Consider the following 21,088-nt stretch of genomic DNA (forward strand, 5'->3'; position numbering starts at 1 on the left):
CAACTTAAAGCAACACCTGCGAGGTGTGCAACTACATCTTAGAAATGCATTGTTTGTTCTCTGTGTAAGTCTATTAAGATAGTTTTTATGACCCCCATCATTGCAGTATCCGAGTGTCTTTCAATCATTAATGGCTTTTATCCTCACAACACACCCATGTGAGGTAGGGAAACATGATCGCCATTCTACAGAGGTGGGAACTGGGGCACAAGGGACTTGCCCAAAGTCAGACAGGAAACCTGTGCCAGAGCCAGGTGGTGAATCCAGGTCTCCGGAATCTGTTGTCTGTTGTATCATATCTTATGGTTGATTCACTTCAACCTGATGGAGCACTTTGGTGTAAACCAATAAGAATATCACTCCTTCTGCACTGTGAACCTTTGATCTCACAAATCTGTGTGTCTGTGAGCTCTTCACCAGCTTACTGTGCAGCTCTTCGATTCTGCTTGCCTCTTCAGCTGCATTCCTGTAGGCAAGGCCCTTCAGCACTCTCCTCCAAGCTCTTCCCCACCTCCTACTTCATCTGTGCCTTTCACTGCTGCTATTCTCCCTTGCTCCCGCTCGTTGCAAGGTTTCCTGCCCACATAGTCTCTTTTTCCTCGCTTTTTCCGCTTGCTGGCTTTCCTTCTTTTGCTCTTCCTAGTCCCTAGCTGCAAAGGTTCTCCCTGTTGCCTGCTTGATTGTACCACTCTTCTCCAATGGCTGCCTGCCATTTACCTGCCTTGCCAGCTTCCCACTATTCTTCCTCCTCTCACTCAATGCTGCTTCCCTTACTGCCCAGCCTCCTTACTGTTCTGGATCCCAACAGCCTCCCAGTGGCCATTATCAGGAAAAGCCACCTTCATAAATACATGCATTCCTTTCCTTTTCTACTGCCACATTGTCTCCTCTTGTCTTCCAGGTGATGCTACTGATGTCTGCTTTTTTTCCCCCTCCTTCATCCTTGAACAATTCACGTGCAAAATGTTTAGGACTGATGTGGTTAAACATATTCAAATGGTGATTAGAGGCATGTGAGTTAGTACAAAAATAAAAACTATGTAGCCAAGAAAAATAGCATTTGTTATCCAGCAAGAATGAATGAGGCTTTTAAACCAATCTCCCCACTGGTTATTTATCTATTTGTTCATTTGTCTTTTTAACATGTTTAACATATCTCTGCTTTTTTTAATGTATGCACATGCACATATAGTCTTATTAGAGAGTGATTTCAGTAATGGTTCATATTTTAATAGATGACAGTTAAGCAGAAAAACACAGATATCCATTAAAATACATTTCTGCAACATTATCATTTCAGTTTTTCAAACTGTTAGACTATTGCTTACTACAGAAACATCTAGTTTACATCTAAATAGCTTTTATAGAGTTTTCCTTTTGTTTAACACCTGTTAATCATAGCACTTCATAAGAAAGTTGTATAAAAGTGGTTGATTTTGCTAGAAAAGTCATAGCTGAGCAGTGGGAATGTAACCTTTGTCCTGTCCCTGATAGATTTAGTGACTTCCAGCTGCTGATATAAACAGATGGAAAATATTGCGTGTTCTTTTTAAGCCTGGATAATTATAGGAAAGATTTCTTTGTTCTCGTTATCTCTGGAATTTGACTCAAAGCTGAAGTGGGTATGGCCTCTAAAACTGTCAAGTCCTTAGTTTTTCAAGGTCATAAAAATGTGATCCATTTCTCCAGGAATTATACAGATTTTATTTTGCTTTTGTTTTGAAAAGTTAAAATACAAATATTTTGCATTCTATTTGTATCTTGGAAAGATCCTTTGGAGAGACAGGTAGTTTCTTCATCGTTAATTTTGTAAGCAGGAAGCATTTAGATCCCACTGCTCCTATTCACTCAAATTCAGACTTGAATGTTTTGATATTTTGCAGAGTAACTCTCAAATGCAAAGAGAGATTTTTCACAAAGTTTTAAAGTGATTAATAAATGAGTTTGTGATACAAATAATTTTGGTAAAAATATAACCTCTTTTTGAAATGTGGTCTGAAGGTATGACATTTATTACTATTCTTCTATCCCCCTCCCCTCCAAATGTTTTGTTGTAAACTAGTCAAACTTTCCATATAGTTATTAAAAATACCCAAAAAACTAGTGCACAGGTTATATTTGAAGAAATTAGGTTGTAATTAAGCAAAATTTTAATGATTGGGTATCAAACTGAAATGGTTATAGTTGGGGTCCTCAGCCTCTTGGTATCTTCGTTAATTCTTAAGCATGGTATTGTGACATCAGTGCCACTTCTACCATTTATCACCTTTCCTCTGGGTTCAGAAGTCTACTTTAGGTTTATTGGTTAAAAGTAGTAAGGGGTATGTGGAAAGGAAATCACAGAGAAAGACTATTTTGAGGTCACTGTTTCACTGAATTAAAAACAAAACAAAAATCTTTAGTGCACATCAGCAAGTCACCAGTTTTCAGGTGACATTATCTGCATCCAACTTAGTGGAGAACAGTGGAGCCTCTTCAGTCAAGTTTTTATTTTTTGTTTGTTTTGCAAATATATTTTGTAAAAAAGCCTTTTTTTCCCCCCAAACAAGTCTTTTAATGTCACATTTTACCTTACAGTGAGTTATTTAAAACGCAGTTACAAACTTCTTAAAGTATGATTTTTATCTTGGATATACTGATAAGCTGTTACTTGTGAAAATAAGTGAGTGATGTTGCTATGATAACAGGTTTTTTTAAAAGCTTGTAATCTAGGTTAAGGAAGCAATGCTTGTATTCACTACTTTCCTAAACAGCTGAATGCGACAATTTTGATCATGTTACTAAAATTAATAAAAGTATAAAAAGTGACTTCATTCATGTGAGCAGTGACGGATTGACAAATGAGTTTCTCTTTTTATCTGCCAGAGAGTGACAGTACACATATGTTTAAAATATTCCACTCTAAATTCAACCTATATTGTGGGAACCAAATAGGAGAGATGAGTAGTTTGTTCTTTGCACCTGTTCATTTCTTGGCCTCTCTGCTGAGCCTGCCAATAAGTGTTCTAGATTTTGCTAATTTTGGTTATAGTTTTTGTGATGTCACCTTGTTTACTGTGAGTGGTACTAGACCTGTAATTCATTTCACATAAAGTACTGAACAGCTATCATATAACAACTGCTGTTCTCTACTGATTTGTTACAGATTTGAACCAATGAACTAGAAGTGAAAAGCTCCATAACTTTCTTTTTTTTTTTTCTTTCATTCCTCAGAGGTGTCCAGTCCTCTATTCAAAAGGCTAAAAAACCAAAACAAAAACAAAAACCCCAGAGAATTAGTGCATAGAAAGATGATGACTATTTTAAGGCCTGTGTTGGGGGTGGGAGGAGCGACAGAGCTTTTGCCAGAGCTGCTTCAGCTGCATTGAAGAGGACTTAGCACAGATGGATTGTGCATTACAAAATGTAACACATAATTCAAGCTGTCAGCTTAATCAGACTGTTTCCAGGAAGCAACCTGTAAAAGAGAAGGACTCCTTGTTTGCTGACCTCTGATCCATAGCCTGCTGCAGATTGTCATACATTTTGTTTCTCTTTATGTTAGTGTCCCTTCCTTCCCTTTCTTTTTGTTATTGTATTCCCTTCAAGTGGCACCCTGGAAAGACCACCCAGAGGGAGTAAAACAGTAAGAAATGAGCTAGCCACTAACATATAGGTTTTGTAAGATTTTAGTAAAAGAAAAAGTACTTTTTAACTACATATGTGATCTCTAGGTTTGTTGTATGTATTACAAGTCCAAAAACTGCATCCACAGCTGTTAAAATTTAATTTTTCTTTGTAGTGGAAGACAGGGCTTTAGTATTTTTCAGAACTGAAGCAAAATTTAGCAAAGTTTAGTGAGAACATATTGCCACTTTATATATGAGGGAGTATAACCATCATTGCAAAATGAACAAAATGTAATAAACTGTTAAATTTTATAAAAATCGTGATTTGGCAACCAGACTTCTTAGAGTTTGTAGCCCAGCTGTGGTGTTGCTTCGTGGAGTTCTTCTGTTGAAACTCCTTAACAAAGCAGGCCATCTGAAATCAAAATCTGAATGGCTATTTACACCTCTGTAAAAGGATTAGCAATGCTCCATTGTTACAATGTTTAAATCTTAATTTGCATCATTATAGAGGTGTAGCTTCATCAAATCCCTGGTAGGTCCCAGTTATGTTTTTGGACCTGTAGGTGGTCACTAAATTTATTCTGTTAGTGGAGGTAAAGGAATTAAATTGCTCAATGTATCAGTAATTTTAAGAAATTATCTCAGGATCTAATTGATTTTGGATAGTTTAAATGCTATTGCAGATTATTACTATTCGTTGGTTGCATATAGTTGCAAGATGTGTCTCGTACATAGGAAGGGAATGTATGCATTTTGCTATGGCGTTTGAACATACATCACTTAAAGAATTTCCATTAGGATTTACAGGAACATGTTTTTTACTATAGATTGGCCCAAGCTGCAAAGTTGAGATCTGGATTTTGAAAACCCTCTGTCCCATTGTTTCAGCAGCACTCAGATCTGCAGTTTCAGTTCAGGCCTGTCTCTGCTTTTAATATATATGAGTATCATATGGTCTGTGCAAGGGATGTTTAAAAACTGAAACTGTTGTATTACTTTCCTTTGGGAGAAAATAGTCTAGTACAGTGGTTCTCAACCAGGAGTTCAGGGCCCCCTGGAGGGCCACGATCAAGTTTCAGGGGGTCTGCCAAGCAGGGCCAGCGTTAGTTCTGGAGCCCAGAGCAGAAAGCCGACACCCCCGTTCCCCCTGCTTGGGGCTGAAGCCTGGGGCCTTGAGCCCCGCCACATGGGGTTGAAGCCGAAGCCTGAGCAATATAGGTTTGCAGGGTCACTATGCAATTGCCCCACTTGCTACCCCTAATGCCATCTCGAGCTTTTATACACAAAAAAAAGAGTTATTATGGCACAGATGGGCCATGGAGTTTCTATAGCGTGTTGGGGGAGCCTCAGAAAAAAAAAAAGATTGAGAACCCCGATCTAGTAGAAAATACAAATAACACTTCTTTTGTAACCACTTTGTATGAAAAACAGATTAATTTCTGTAACCTTTTAAAAAAAATTAACATGGAGGTACTATAGACTCATACATATAAAGTTCATTTGGTAACCAGGTAAGATGATCAGAGTTTAAAGAAAGCCAAGAAATTTTTTTGGTGTCCGGGTCTCAACTTCACAGGCAGTTTCATTATAGCAGATGTCAGTAGAACTCGCTACAGCAAAAGGCAACCTGCAAGGTAAACAGAGGGCTTGTGCTCTTTTTTTTCTTTATGAAGGATTTTTAAAAAAGTGTGTGTATGTGTATATATGCATGTATTTATATATATATATATATATATAAAAATGATCAGATCATATATGTATATGTAATGTATGTATTTTTTCTGTTAGAAGTTCCGGTTCTGACTAACTGGCACACTGGTTGAATAACAAGTGAAGTATTTACACCACAAAAGTCAAGAGAGTGAAAGATGAGCAAAGAGTGAAAGAGAGTTAAATACTTTGTGAACACCTATGTAACTTCAACATCAAAATAACGTTCTGGAGAAGAGATGCCTTGACATTCAGCACTCTCACATCTTCAGATAAAGGACAAGAGGTCACAAAATACATGTTCTGAGCCTTCTGGTGCAGTGGTTCTTAACCTTTTTGGACTCAGGATCCATTGGTAGATGTTGGTGGCCTGCTGCAACCCAGTGAATAGCTTTAGTGCAAAAAACACCTGGCTCACTAAATATTTTTTACCATGATTTATAATATACACGTTAACCTAATAGGTACACTGTGCGTACCAGAGCAATGGGTCCTGTGCTGTGGGACTGTTTGAGCTTGGCGCTCTGCTCCGGGCATTGCGACCTGGTGCATGGGGTCACAGCGGCATTCACTCAAATTTGGCCCGGCTGGACTGCCATCATCATGACAGCAATGCAGTTGAACCAAACCGTTGTACCATGTCGCAACATCTGGAGTGGAGAGCCTTGCCCAGCCAATCCTTTGGACCGGAGAGTCACCACTGCAGTGTGAGCGTGAGCCCTCCCACCTGACCCTTTGACACATTCTGGCAACTCAGTTATGGATCGTGATCTATGGGTTCCTCCAGTTAAATCAGGGAAGACCAGAGTTTACATTCCTGATATTCCTAGAGTAAAAAACAAACAACTAAAAACACATGCAAGAAGAAAAAATATCTCTTTAATCTCAGCCTTTCTGGCCTTTTCTTAAACATCGTAAAGAAGCAAAGGAGAGCACAAACCCATTCTTTAAGAAAAAAAACAAAAAAACAAAAAACAACTTAGCAGGCCTTTCTTAAAGTTGCAGTGCATTTTCTATTTTAACCCCTTTGCAGAGGCACTCATAACTTTCTGAAATATTCACTTTTGGAGCTGAAATTTTTTATGCTGCTTCACTTTTCAAAGAGGGTTTGCTTCTGTGTGTGTGTATGTAAAAGGATAAGCTGAATCCATTCCTTTCAGCCATTTTTGAGTAAAAGGATGTGGAAAAAATGTACTTTAGCCCTATAAAAAAAAAATTCTGGTGTGTTTTTGATCATGATTCAAGAAAGTTGTGAAAGGTGAAATTTGACATGGAAAAAGTCCATGGTTAAGGATTAGCATGTGGTTTTGGTTTGGGGGAAAGGAAGGATTAATTTATCAAAGTTATTGTGTTGGTGAGTGGGATATATTATCCTCCCTCACAAGCACTTTATACTACGTATCTTTGGTAGTCCTGACCCATGTTCAGCTACTCCCCCTTTTTGAAATAAACAAACACCAAAAGGTATCTCTCCTCATCAAGGGCAATAAAACAAATTTGGAGTCTGTAGGACAAGCCATTTTGGAGATGTGAGCTGAAACAAGTTAAGAAAACTTCCCAAAAGTCAGTAAGAGGTGAATTTTTTTTTTAAACCCCACGAGTAGGATTTCTAAAGCACTTTGCGTTGGCCTAGCTCTGATCCCATTGAAGTCAGTGGTAAATTGAAAATCACATCCCATCGCTGTAAAACTCCTTTTCTGATGCTTTATTTTTCCAAACATCCTAGTAGTGTGTGTTTTGAAAGAGATACTAAATCTTCCTCCATCTCTGCCACTCATTCTCAAAGGGCTAGGACATTTTATAGTTAATGGGAGAAAACAGTATTTAACCCTCTCCTACCCCTTTCTACATTTTCCCTCACCCATAAGCCCTCGTTTTATATTTTTCCTGCTCATACATGCAGAGTTTGTTCTTATATTTTTGTCTTTTCCTTTTTGTCAATAATCTCTGCTTATTGATCTGCCTTTACATGTGGAGGATTGTTGGCTTGAGGTTTCTTGTGGCTAGAGGGGAGGACAGGATGACAACATATATCAGGAAGCGCAAATGTGCCCAGCCATTTTGTTGCCAATTTCACTGACCCTGGTAGCCATTGAAGTCCTTGTGAAGCTCTCTGTCATCTGTGGATGAGAAGTGCTATATAGGTATTAAAGGATTATGGATTATAGATTTTGATTCTGGATTATAATTATGGTTTCTTATTCCTTATGTGGCCAAGTCTACAGAGGTTTCCAAAAACTAGAGCAAAGTGATGATTTCCGTGAAGCTGGCAGGAACCCAAAGACAGCCCCTGAAAACAGGGACACATGTTCACCCTAATTAAAAATTAAACACACATTGGTGCTATTGAAACATGGACTCCAAAGTGTACCAAGACCACTGGCAGAAATGTAAAAGAATTGTGGGAGTTCAAGATTTTTTTTTCTTTTTCTGCAGAGCTACAGCAATACTGTTTTTGCTGAAAGATAATTCTTAGTTTCACTAACAATATAAATGTAGATTTAGCACTTTTCTAAAAAGCGGTTTATATAGTTTTCTGTTTCATATCTGTTTTTCCTCTTACAGTATTCATTTACCTTATTTTGGGAGTCTGCCTGAGTTCTGTCCTTTTTGTCAAGACTTTTAACCTTTTTGTAAACCTCTTAGTGTGAGTGAAAGATTAAAATAAAGATACCACTCAAAATATTTTAGAATTTGTTCAGAGGCAAATTCTATCTAAATGTATACATATGTTTGACTTGTGCTTAGTAGAATGCAGTTTTAAAAGCTTTAAAACATTGTTTATCTGTCTTCAGGGATTGTCTGTCATTTGAAGGATTCTCCCATTTACTCCAGTTCATAGAAGATTTGGTGGCGAAAGCAGCACCTGAATGCCTATCTTTATACCAAAGTGGAACCATAAGTCTGGCAAAAATGAAGAAGCTAATAAGGTTGATGCAACTTTCATTTGGTCTACATCAACAGAACTCTAAATTAAAAAGAAGACATTAGAAATGTATAGTATTTCCTATTCCCCAGTCCCATCCAATTTATATTGGCCTTTTGCTTTAGTGTCCCTAGGTGTAACATCTATAAATAAAATTTTGCTTTAAATTGTTTGTTGGCTACTAGCTTTGAATTTGGCTCTGGTGACTGGAAGTTGTTACCCCTGGCAGCTGTTCAGTGACCTTTGAGATATAAACTGGTGGTCTGTGGTCTTCATTCTGTTGGTGAAAAGGGGCAGAGAGAGAGAGACCTCCTCCAAACCGACATCTACAATAGTTAACAAAAAAAAACACACTTCTGTTGTCAGCAAAAAGCTGAAATATGATGTTAGGAACCCCGTCCCACCAAATTATTTTAATAAATAAGGACTCTACTTAGCCTAAACGTTCAGAAGGTTACTCTAACCCTTGGAAGTGGCCGTCAGTGCTGGGATTAGTGCAAAAAGTGATGATACCATATTCTTCTTTCTGGCTTGGTAGTGGAAAATGTAACGAAGAATGTATGTAAATAGTGGTGTGATATTGTCCTGAGCCTGTCTGCAGCTATGAAACACATCGTTTGGCATCTCACTATGTCTACAAATGCAGGCACTGGAAGTGAAAGGTCTTTAATGTATTTATTAAAGATTGGCATCTTTAATTAAATGCTGCCATAAAAAAGATCTGTTTATTTTACGGAGTTATAAGGGAGGTTTCCAAAACAAGTCAGAATTATTTGTCTGTACAATGGATATAATTAGAAATTGTTTTCTGCGTCAACATGGTATTTACCTTCACTGTGACAACTCCAGTAATCCCTATACTTATAATTATATTTAAGAACATAAGAGTGACCATACTGACTCAGACCAATGATCAATCTAGCTCATCCTGTCTTCCGACAGTGGCCAGTGCCAGGTGCTTCAAAGGGAACGAACAGAATAGGGCAATTTATTGAGTCATCCAGTTCCTGCTTCTGGCAGTCAGAGGTTTAGGGACACTCAGAACATGGGGTTGCATCCCTGATCATCTTGGCTAATAGCCATTGATGGACCTATCCTCCATGAATTTATCTAATTCTTTTTTGAATTTAGTTATACTTTTCAGCCATCACAACATCTCCTGGGAACAGGCTGACTGTGCGTTGTGTGAAGAAATACTTCCTTTTGTTTGTTTTAAACCTGTTGCCTTGTTAATTTCATTGGATGATGCCTGGTTCTTATGTTCTGTGAAGTGGTAAATAAAACTCCTTTATTCATTTTCTCCACACCATTCATGATTTTATGGACCTCTATCAGAGCCTCCACATCCCCCAGTCATCTCTTTTCCAAGCTGGCCAGTCCCAGTCTTATTAATCTCTCCTCCTACGGAAGCTGTTCCATCCCCCTCATCAGTTTTGTTGCCCTTCTCTGTACTTTTTCCAATTCAAACATATCTTTTTTTTGAGATGGGGCAATCAGAACTGATGCAGTTCAACGGGTGGGTGTACCGTTGATTTATATAGTGACGTTCTAATATTTTCTGTCTTATTGTCCATCTCTTTCCTAGTGGTTCCTAACGTTGTTCGCTTTTTTGACTGCCGCTGCACATTGAGCGGATCTTTTCAGAGAACTATCCACAATGACTCCAAGATCTTTCTTGAGTAGTTACAGCTAATTTAGACCCCATCATTTTCCATATATAGTTGGGATTATGTTTTCGAATGTGCATTACTTTCCATTTATCAACACTGAATTTCTTCTGCCATTTTGTTACCCAGTTTTGTGAGATCCCTTCACCGTCAGCTTTGGACTTAACTTTCTTGAATAATTTTGAATTGCCTGAAAACTTTGCCATCTAACTGTTTTATCCCTTTTTCTAGATCATTTATGAATATGTTGAACAGCACTGGTCCCACTACAGATCCCTGAGGGACACTGCTGTTTACCTCTCTCCACTGTAAAAACTGACCATTTATTCTTACCCTTTGTTTCCTATCCTGTAACCAGTCACTGATCCATGAGAGGACCTTTCCTCTTATCCCATGACTGCTTACTTTGCTTAAGAGTCTTTGGTGAGAGACCTTGTCAAAGGTTTTCTGAAGTATACTATATCGACTGGATCACCTTTTTCCACATGCTTGTTGACCCCCTCAGAGAACTCTAATAAATTGGTGAGATATGATTTCCCTTTGCAAGAGCCATATTGCCTCTTCCTCAACATCTTGTGTTCATCTTTGTGTCTGATAATTCTGTTCTTTACTATAGTATATATTTATTATAAATTTGCCTGGTACTGAAGTTAGGTTTACCAGCCTGTAATTGCCAGGATTGCCTCTGGAGCCTTATTTAAAATTAGTATTACATTAGCAATCTGCCAGTCAGCTGGTACAAAGGCTGATTTAAACCCATGGTTCTCAACCTTTCCAGAGTACTGTACCCCTTTCAGGAGTCTGATCTGTCTTGTGTATCCCAAGTTTCACATCACTTTAAAAACAACTTGCTTACAAAATCAGACATAAAAATCCAAGTGTCACAGCATGCTGTTACTGAAAAATGGCTTACTTTCTCATTTTACCAAATAATTATAAAATAAATCAACTGGAATATAAATATTGTACTAACATTTCAGCGTATAGTATATAGAACAGTATAAACAGGCATTGTCTATATGCAATTTTAGTTTGTACTGACTTCGCTAGTGCTTTTTATGTAGCCTATTGTAAAACTAGGCAAAAATCTAAATTTCTTGATGTACCTCCTGGAAGACCACTGTGTACCCCTGGGGGATGTGTACCCCTGGTTGAGAACCATTGATTTAAGCAATAGGTTATGTAGCACAATTAGTAGTAGTTCAATTTCATATTTTAGTTCCTTCAGAACTGTTGAGTGAATACTATCTCGTCCTGGTGACTTATTACTGTTTAATGTATCAGTTTAACTACTGTTGATGTCGAGGCCCCAGTCCTGCTAACACTTATGCACATTCTTAACTTTATGCCCGTGAATAGGCCCATTTACTTCAGTTGCACTACTCATGTGCACAAAGTTAAGCACACATGTAAGTGTTTGCATGGTCCCACTCCAAAGGAGGGCATTGAAATTTGTGTTGTTTCAATCTTAATTGTTGCATCCAGTCTTTTATCTCCAAAAAATAGCTGGTAGATATATTTTATTGCATCCAGGATTCACAAGGCTGTCAGGTGACAAAAGTTATTGCAAGAACTAATCTGGATATAATCAACAATATAAAACTTTACCTTTTTAAAGATTGGTTGATAGGTTGGTTTAGCTCCTCTGGAATATTCATGTGGTGTTTCTTGTCATGGGAATAATTATTTTTCAGGTGTAATATCCACAGCCAAAGGGCATTAAGGAGTTAAAAAGTTGGATTTGATCCCTAGGTTATTTAAAAAAAATCTTTTTCTAACTACATTGCTCTTATTTTATGTCTTTGTCAAGAGACATTGTCATGGCTGCATTTTTATGTCTAGATTATATTACTGATTATTATTCCATAAACTATGAGAATTATTGCAGATTCTATATCCAAACCTATTTTAGCTGTCTGTCTGGGCTTAAATAAACATTTCATGTAGCACTTGTTTTATTTTATAGCTTTTGTAATCAAACTGGCAATTTGAAAGAGGAAGACCTTGAGGCATGTGAAGCAGTTGTCCTTCATCAGCTTCAGGGATGGTTGCAGAACACATTGAATGGATGCCTCTTACCTGAGAAAATACTTAATGACAGGGGTAGATCTACAGATGAAAAACAAGCCAGGTATCGTAGTCACAAAACTAATGCAATCATACAATTAATGTTCTTACTCTTTGTCTGAATTTGTTTCTGAATGTTTCACGAAAAGAAAGCAGAATATAGGTCAAACCCTATGAGTGACATTAAAATTTCAAGTATCAGAGCAGTAGCTGTGCTAGTCTGGATCTGTAAAAGCGGCAAAGAGTCCTGTGGCACCTTATAGACTAACAGACATATTGGAGCATAAATCCGACAAAGTGGGTATTCACCCACGAAAGCTTATGCTCCAGTCTGTTAGTCTATAAGGTGCCACAGGACTCTTTGCCGCTCTTAAAATTTCAGAATTCCAAGAGGTGGTCTACGCCCACTTCAATATCAGCCATGTGATTCAAGCATTCTAATTTAGCAGATTAAGCAGATTTTTTTTTAACTAGTCAGTTTTTAAAATCATTTCAGTTGAGCTCTTCTCACTAAATGGTTGTGCACCTATTTGCTTTTACATGTTAAGTGTAAAGTTTTTTCTCATTTTAAACGAGACATTATATAGATTTAGCTCTGTCTTCCATTTGCATCAACGAGAGATATGAGGCTAAAATCCACTGGTCAACTTCAAAATGTACAATTAAAATATGCACTTCCCTAAGCTAGAAAGGTAGGTGGACTGACTTACAACAGCAAAAAGCTGCTCTTTGGTTAGGCCTATTCATCACAGACTCTGCATTGTCAGGGAGAAGACTTGCACTGGATTCCCAGTGTACTGCACCCCGGCATGCAAGTTTTATTGAATTTCTCAACAGTGACTCCTTTTGCTGATTGAGGAATAGTATTAAACTTCAAAGGGATCTCATATACTTGTCCTTTATTGTTTGAAAGGCGAGTGGTTGCAATGTGGAACCACGAGGATGTGGGATGTAAATTTGAGGAGTAAGTAAGGGTTCTTACAAAGAAGCAAAAGATTAATCTTTCTGGGGAGGAGGAGAGGAGGGAAACACAGCTCTTTCTAACAGAGTGTTCAATGTGTGGTTTATATTCTGTTTCTGAAATACTATACAAAGTATCTTTCTAAAAAGGAAGATACATATACATACAATACTTACACATAAACTGGTAATTCTGTTGAGAGCCCAGGTTGTGAAACATATGGCCAGCATAGAGATTTGTGTCCCAGAAAACATTGTGCATTATTATAATCATTCACTTTGTAGTGAAAGTTAGAATTAAATGTTGCAAAACTGTTTCATATGTTTCATATATGTTTCATATAAACTTCTGTTTTCATATATTTATGCCAGTTCTTAATAAAAACACCTTTTTTGGATGAAACTATTTGTTTGCTCTTGGTTCCAAGGAGAATTTTCCTCACAATTTCCAAACTTATTCAATCAGTCATTTTTGAGTTAAATTGAGGAAATAATATTTTTTTCACTTAAAAAAACAACAAAGCACGTCTTTATTAGACTAGACTCAATTAAAATTGACTGAAATTTGAAACTTAAATTGGACATAGCCCTCAATGATGAATAGTGTCTTTGCTGGATTTGAAAAAAAAGTTTGAAATTTAACAAAGTTATGATCATATATTAAAACTTGGTACTGAGCATGCACATTTACAAGTGTGTATTCTCAGGTATACTCACTGCCCCTGTGTGCTGCGCAGGATGTATGTACTTGAAAAAAACAGATGGAGGGGATAGCAGTTGGTCTGTTTAGCATCTTCACAATTTATACTTTTGACCAGCTTCAAGTCCTTTATTCATTTTTCTCCTCTTACTCATGCCCCTTCGCTCCCCCTCCCCAATAGAGTTTATTTGAATGTGTGATCATGTTTCACAGATACTCAGGCTTTGTATTCCAGCCACGGAAATTTGAAATTCATGGTTCTCCACTGGCTTCCCTGTCTGGCCTGTCTTTGTCCTCTCCTCTCCAGTTGTGGGTTGGGATTTAAGGCCTATCCCTGATTCCCTTAATCCAGAGGCTGGGATAACTAAATTGAAATTAAAATGGAAATTTAAAGAATGGACCTTAAAGGTTGGACAGTTCAAATAAAAAAAAATGTAACTTCCGCAGAGAAATTTAATGCTGTCATGATACTTTTACTGGCCTGAAGCAAGAACAGAAATAAAATATACTAATTAATTGCTTAACATATTATTATGATTTGTTTTTAGTTTTTAAATATATAGTATAAAATCAACTCTATATGCCATGTGCTTGAGTTAATGTTGCTGAAGGAAATCTTTAGCTTTTGCATTCTCTGATTTTTATTGTGACTGTCAACCCTTAATGGTTAATTATTTTGTATATACTATTGTAGAAGTCTAGAATGTTTCCTTTTCATGCACGTGCCACAAGGCAAGGAAAGGTTTCATTAGAGAGATCATTTGCTGGCACAGTAATGAAAACAGAACTCCCTCCCCATGCCTTACTCTTAATGTTTATGCCCTAATGTATAACATGAGTAAAGTTACAGGAATGCTTGTGTTTGCAGGATCAGGGCACTTATTAGCAGTGAAGTACCATTCATTTCACAGGATTTAGTTGTCCTTTGGAGAAAGATACGTCTCTGAGCACTGATGTATCATTGCAGTATTTCCTAAGCTGTTTTTCAGGAAAATAAATCTATAGCATTAAATGAAACTTGCTTCTTCTTGAATTTGTGAAACTTCTTTGGAATTAGAGCAATTTTTTATAATAGTTTTTTTTACCAGATGCAGTGGAGAATATTTTTCAGTATCTGGATTGTTGTGAAAAATGGAAAAGCCACTTTTGCTCAAAAATCCCCATGAGTGTGGTTTTTGAAAAAGCTGCTGGAGAAAAAGAAGAGTTCCTTATCAGGCTGTTTAGTAGATGAAGCGAAGTATTATTTGGGCCAGATAGTTGCAGAAAGGAAATGGAACTCAAGACCTCCTGGCTCGCAGCACTACACTTAATCCAGTATACCATGTGACTAGGAATATTTGTAAAGTGCGTATCAGTGCAATAGAATGTTGCTAATTTATAGTAATGACTGGAAGATCTATTATGGAACACTGAATTTTGCAAATTGCCAAGTAAGATGTAAGGGACCAGGGCGTAGATGGTGTGGCCTAGCAGTCACAACTGGGTTGGGGTCCACACATCAGGGATGCTAGTTGGTGGGCAGGGGTTGGAGGAATTGTTAGAGCAGGGTTCAGTATGCAAAAGTTTGGGTCAAAGTCAGGCCAGGGTTGGAGACAGGAGACCAGAGGTTGTAGTGTTAATAAGACTGAAACTCTTCAGTTTGGAAAAAAGACAACTACGGGGGATATGATAGAGGTCTATAAAATCATGACTGGTGTGGAGAAAGTAAATAAGAAAGTGTTATTGACTCCTTCTCATAACACAAGAAGTAGGGGTTACCAAATGAAATTAATAGGCAGCAAGTTTAAAACTAACAAAAGGAAGTATTTTTTCACACAACGCACAATCAACCTGTGGAACTCCTTGCCAGAGGATGTTGTGAAGGCCAAGACTATAACTGGGTTCAAAAAAGAACTAGATAAGTTCATGGAGTATAGGCCCATCAATGGCTATTAGCCAGGATGGGCAAGGATGGTGTCCCTAGCCTCTGTTTGCCAGAAGCTGGGAATGGGTAACGGGGGATGGATCACTTGGTGATTACCTGTTTGTTCATTCCCTCTGGGGAACCTGGCATTGGCCACTGTCAGAAGACAGAATACTGGGCTAGATGGACCTTTGCTCTGACCCAGTATGGTGTTTCTTATGTTCTTATATGTACCAGGCTGGAACTGGTAGGCAGGAATCCGGGTCAGAGTCAGGCTGGAGTTAGAGACTAGGGATCAGTGGTAGTACTTAGCTAGAGTCAGGGTCAGGCTGGGATCAGAGACCACTGATCAGGAGACCAGATGAGGTCTGGAGTTGCACCAGGCCCAAAATCTGTGGTGTTGACCAGCAAACTTCTTGGGGCACCTTCCAGAGTTAAATAGGGTTGCTGGCCAATCAGAGGGCTGCAAGATACTGTCACTCTGGGTCCCTTGAGCTGTACTTCCTGCAGCGCCTATTCTCCACAGTCCACCCTGGCTATGGCTCTGCATGGCCTCCCAGAGGGACTGTGAGAGAGTCAGCTATCCCAAGCTCTGCAAACTCAGGTTCTAGTCCCTGCAGCCTTACGTTAGTGAACAAACTCAATAAATACTGAATAAAGCATCACACAGTCATGCACACTGACAACTATACTGCATTTTTAATCATCTCTGATAATTCTATGTAGTGTATTATTAAATGTACCCAGACTATGGCAACAACATTAATTATGTGAGCACTAATGTGAGGGCGTGAAGGAAGAGGTAATCAGAATAAAAGGAGTTACATTCATTTCTTCTAAATTTGAGGACGGGGAGGGCAAGGATTTGTCAATTGTAAAGGACAAAGTCTGTAGACACAGAAATGTTGTTTTCCACTTTCAGCGAGTATATTACAAATTGAGTTTTTAAAAAGTAGTTAATATCTCATTGGTTATACGGCACTAAACAAAAAGATATGAATAGTGTGGGCTGATTTTATATTTTATTGACACACCATGTCTGTCGTATTTACTGCATGTATGTCTGTTTTCCAGGTGTGATCTGCCATTGGATTTTGCCATGTTATGGGAACGTTTGTGTAAACACATTTTATTCTTGAAAAAACACCATGTTTTGCTGAAGGAAGAAGTAAAAGAGATGTTTGGAACTTTACTGATTTCAGAAAAAAATGCACAAGGTGGCCAGGTTAGCACTTATTCAGCAGTTTGCTTACTGGTAATCAAACTGTTTGTGTGTGTGCACGCGAATGTGTGTCTGTGGCTACAGCCTGAGGTTTTGGAGAAAATAGAAATAAAAAATCTTTTTTTCAAAGCCCGTTTAGACTTACAAATAGACTTCAGCTGTCACAATGGTCCCCTACTATGATTCTTGTGATCAGTGATCACTACTGTGAAAGTTTAATCTCTCACTCTTTGTTCTTTCCCTTTCCCGCTTGTGCACTGACAGCAGCTATTTAGAAATATGCATACATTTATAGGAATAAGTGATATTTGTATAAGCACCATTATACCAGTATAGCAGTGGCCACTTGTACCACTTTACCCTTACCAGTTTCTAAACCATTATGGTTCAAGTAATCTAAAAATTATTTAGACAAGCCCCAAGGAAGCTGCAGCTTTATCAGCTATCACATTTTTGTCTTATCCTTTTTCATTTGAAAAAGAAACCAGGAAATTCCATACCAAAAAATAAATACTTTAAAGTTGCAAGAATCAAGAAATGCCAAATTATATAACCACTTACTGTTGTGTTCTCGGGACCTTTATCTTGTTCCATGTACTGTCCATTTATAAATGTGTATGCATTTGTTTGTAATCTCACCAGAATAAAATATATAATGTGTAAATCAGTGGCAATGTCTACATAGTAAATCATAGTGGAGGAAAAAACAAACAAACATAAGTCACTAACCCTATCTGACATTTTTCTTTTATTAAAAAAAACCCCAAGAATCTCAGAAAAAAATTGCCATTCTTAATCAGACTCTGAGATAGTTGAAGGGTGGTTGGGGAGAAGAAAGAGGGGTCTCCATTTATTTTCTTCATGGAATAAAGCATTTTAAAGAATTTCTTCAAGATTTTCAGTAGGGCATCAGTATTCCCCAGCCCCACAAAATCCATATTTTAAATTAGATAGATGTGCTATAGTGAAACCAGGAAAAAAAAAATAATCACAAGCCCATTGTATCTCATTGTTCTCTGTCCATCAGTCTCTCTAGATTAATAGCTTTTCATCATGAGTGATAGCTTTTTTTTCTTTCTTAAAATAGCATTGTAATGCTTGGTATACTAAATTTATATGGACAATTTTACAAACAAGGCCAATGTGTACACTTTTAAAACTTTAATATATATGGTTATAAACCAGCTCCCTGTAAAAAGAGCTGGCAGTTTGATGGACCAGATACTGCCCCGACCAATCCTACCACAAAACTCGAGTAAATGGGCTTTGCACAGAGGCCATAAGGGGATAGAAGAATAGAATCCCCACTGCCCCAGCCTGGCAGCTTGGATTGGACTAGCTGTGCGGCAGCTGGGCTGTCACTGAGTCCAAGAACCACAGTAATAGTTGGGGCTCTTGCACACCCTCTGCAGGGAAAGTGTAGTTACTTTCATACGCTTTGTGGTTTTCACTCTGTGCAGCAGAGCACTGATGGTTCCATCTGTGACTGAGGATTTCTGTACTTGCTGGCAAGGACACAGAGGCATTTGTCTGTATGTTTTGGTGACTTTTTAAAATTTAGAATTAATCATACGTAGCTGTTATGTAATGCTTTGGAACTGTTGATTACAAAGCTTGTTACAGAAGAAGGTGAGAATCATTATCCCCCCCCCCTTTACAGATGGGGAAATGGACACAAAGTGACTTGCCTAAGAATCCACAGCAGGCTAGTGTCAGATCAAGGAACAGAACCCAGGTCTCCTGACTCCTAGACCTGTGCCCTATGTGCTAAACCGTACTCTTTGCTCAAGAGGAGATGGATCATTATTGTCATCCAGGGTATCTCTCTTCTCTACCTTTAAATTATGAGTTTGTAACAAGACGACTTTGCATGAATCCACAATCAAAAATCAGCCCTTTGCACATCACAGAGAGCAGATCTATTATAAACGGTTAATCGGATTTAGATTTTTATCCACTTTTTTTTGTAGATAATTTATAGCTCAAAAAATAAACTGAACAAATAATTTACAAATCTTGTTTTCCCCCCCTCATTTGAGCAGTTTCCAGAGGTAACTGATTTTATATATTTTTTTTAAATGTTTCAGTAAAATCATGGCCTAAACAACGTGTAATATTTTGGTACATTGGATCTTTATTTTAAATTGTAGCCAAGGTAATTGTACTTTTAAAAGAAATATGGATAATAGTTTGGCTTTCAGACTTGCAATGCACTTTTCCTGAGCAAGAGACCCAGTCAAGGCATGTATTTTGAACTAATAGTAAATATATTTACAATATTTGTGGAGCTAATCTTGTACGTTTTATATTTGGTTATAGCAATGGGGAAGAGATTGCAATGAGGCTAGAACATTGAAAGTATGATGACAGTCAGGTGAGAATTTGAATAAAGATAGTAAAGAAAAACGGATTTATATCTGGAGTTCAGTAACATAAGCACTTTATTGCTCAGCATATGCACTATAATCTGTTTGCTGTTGTGTTACACTGGTACCCATGTGTGCATGCATTTATTTTTGTATTAGATCTACTAATCAGGATACATTCTCAAGGGAATTTATCTTCAGGATGATTTACCTTGGAAACCTCTTATTTACAAGGAAATTGCTCAGGACAATAGGCTTCCATGAAGTAGCCTACATAAATAAGGATAAAATACAAAGGCACACAGCTCATTAAATAAAACACATACGTTAAAGCTCGTTGGATTCCTGGAAATATTTAAACTACCTGCTATTAAATTCTTTAGAACACATTTTATGCTAAATGTTTGTTCCGCCTCTACATATGCACCTGCGTTTTGAAATACAAATACCTGCGTGTTGAAAAAAGTCAAATATTTGCACTCAAAACCCCCAAATGTATAAAAAGAGGCCAGGTAGAGTTGTGATTTAATTATTTTGTCCATTATGTGCACTTAGGGTTCTTTATTATTAGCACTTTAAGATTAATATAGTTTTCAGGCCATTTTTGAAGATTTACTGTGCTGACAGATGACGATTCCAGCAAACCATACTTTGCTGGCTCCATGTATTGCACTGTGATATTTTGTCACTGCACTGCTAAAACATCCAAGAGCATGCAAAGCCCTATCAGCGTTCCAAACGTGGACATAAATCCACTCGTGGAGGAACCGCATGAGCAGAGTTGGGAATGCTTTAAATAAGCATCCTGAACCTAAGGAGATTCCCATCAGTCTCTGTAAACCTCCATCACACAATCAGCCAATTCCTCATTCAACAGGCCTGATGGTCTCAGAAGCGTTTGGCTGTGACCAGTCAACCTAATTTCCTTTCTAGCATCTTCAGAAGATAGATGACGTGACCTTCTGTTTTGGCATATTCTTTTCTCCTTCGCCTTTCCCCAACCCTAGGTTACCTTTGTCCAGTCCCTCCATGTTGTCTCCTCCACTCAAAAAGCTGTGTAGTCCTCCCTCTTCCTTCCTGCCTGTAGTGTTGCCGGATTCCTTCCTTTCTCTCTTCTCACTCCCCTCTTGCCCCCCATGTCTTACCATCCATTTCTTTCTCTTCCTCCCTCTCCCCGTCCCCTCCCATGGATGTTTCCTCTTTCATTGCCATATACTTTGAGAATACCTGATGCTCCTTTTGTGGCTTTAGGGCTAATTATAGGGCGTTACCTCGGATGGGACTCTCCCTGTCTTTTTCTTTTGGTGGGAGGGCATATTGACCTTGAAACTTCAGGGTTTGACTTATGAAAGGAACTTTGAGAAAGTATTTCTGATAGAGTTCTTCATACTCAGTTACATTCCAGTAAATATAGGACCAATGCAGCTTATTTTAGAACATGGGCCATCTTTTTAGCCTGATATAGATCCTACCAGACTTTGGTTAAGAAGACCTCTCTCCAGACATGCTGGAGACCCTAATAAGGGTGTGAGAGTTTGGTTCCTGCTGGTCCAGACCTCACCCCTTGTACTTTCTGGGATTTCATTGTGGGATGTCTGATGGGAAGCCATCCCGTTTTATCTGGATTCCTAAATGTAATATTTAGTTTCCATTTATTACTTGTGAATGATAATTGGGAATGGTTTAACAATACTTTACTAGAGGCACAAAAAGTCACAGTGAAGGAAGAAGGCCATATTAGTGTTTATAAAAACAAAACAAAACAACAACCTGGTTTAAAGGGGAAGTGAAGGCAGCTACAAAAAATAATTACATAATATTAACATATGGAAGAAAGGGGGAATTGAATATGAATAAGAAGTTAGCAATTGTAGGAAATTGATAAGAGAAGTAAAAGGGCATGAGAAATCTATGGCCAGTTGAGTTAAGGACAATAAGAAGGAATTTTTAGAAATA

The 21,088-nt window shown here is 38.0% G+C and overlaps 1 protein-coding gene across 6 annotated transcripts in view; it reads left to right on the forward strand.

The window, feature by feature from the left end:
• KIZ (kizuna centrosomal protein) overlaps nt 1–21,088 on the forward strand; it is a 108,862-nt gene that overhangs the window by 54,790 nt on the left and 32,984 nt on the right. For 4 of the 6 annotated variants that reach the window (XM_043512165.1, XM_038396411.2, XM_043512168.1 and 1 more), the window contains 3 exons: nt 8,117–8,251; nt 11,881–12,045; nt 16,619–16,769. In XM_043512165.1, the coding sequence (XP_043368100.1) occupies nt 8,117–8,251; nt 11,881–12,045; nt 16,619–16,769 (451 nt within the window). The remainder of the gene's footprint in view (nt 1–8,116; nt 8,252–11,880; nt 12,046–16,618; nt 16,770–21,088) is intronic. The other 2 variants (XM_043512166.1, XM_038396414.2) reach the window with 1 other exon arrangement.

Source organism: Dermochelys coriacea, chromosome 3 (genome assembly GCF_009764565.3).
Source record: "Dermochelys coriacea isolate rDerCor1 chromosome 3, rDerCor1.pri.v4, whole genome shotgun sequence".
NCBI classification, from domain to species: domain Eukaryota; kingdom Metazoa; phylum Chordata; order Testudines; family Dermochelyidae; genus Dermochelys; species Dermochelys coriacea.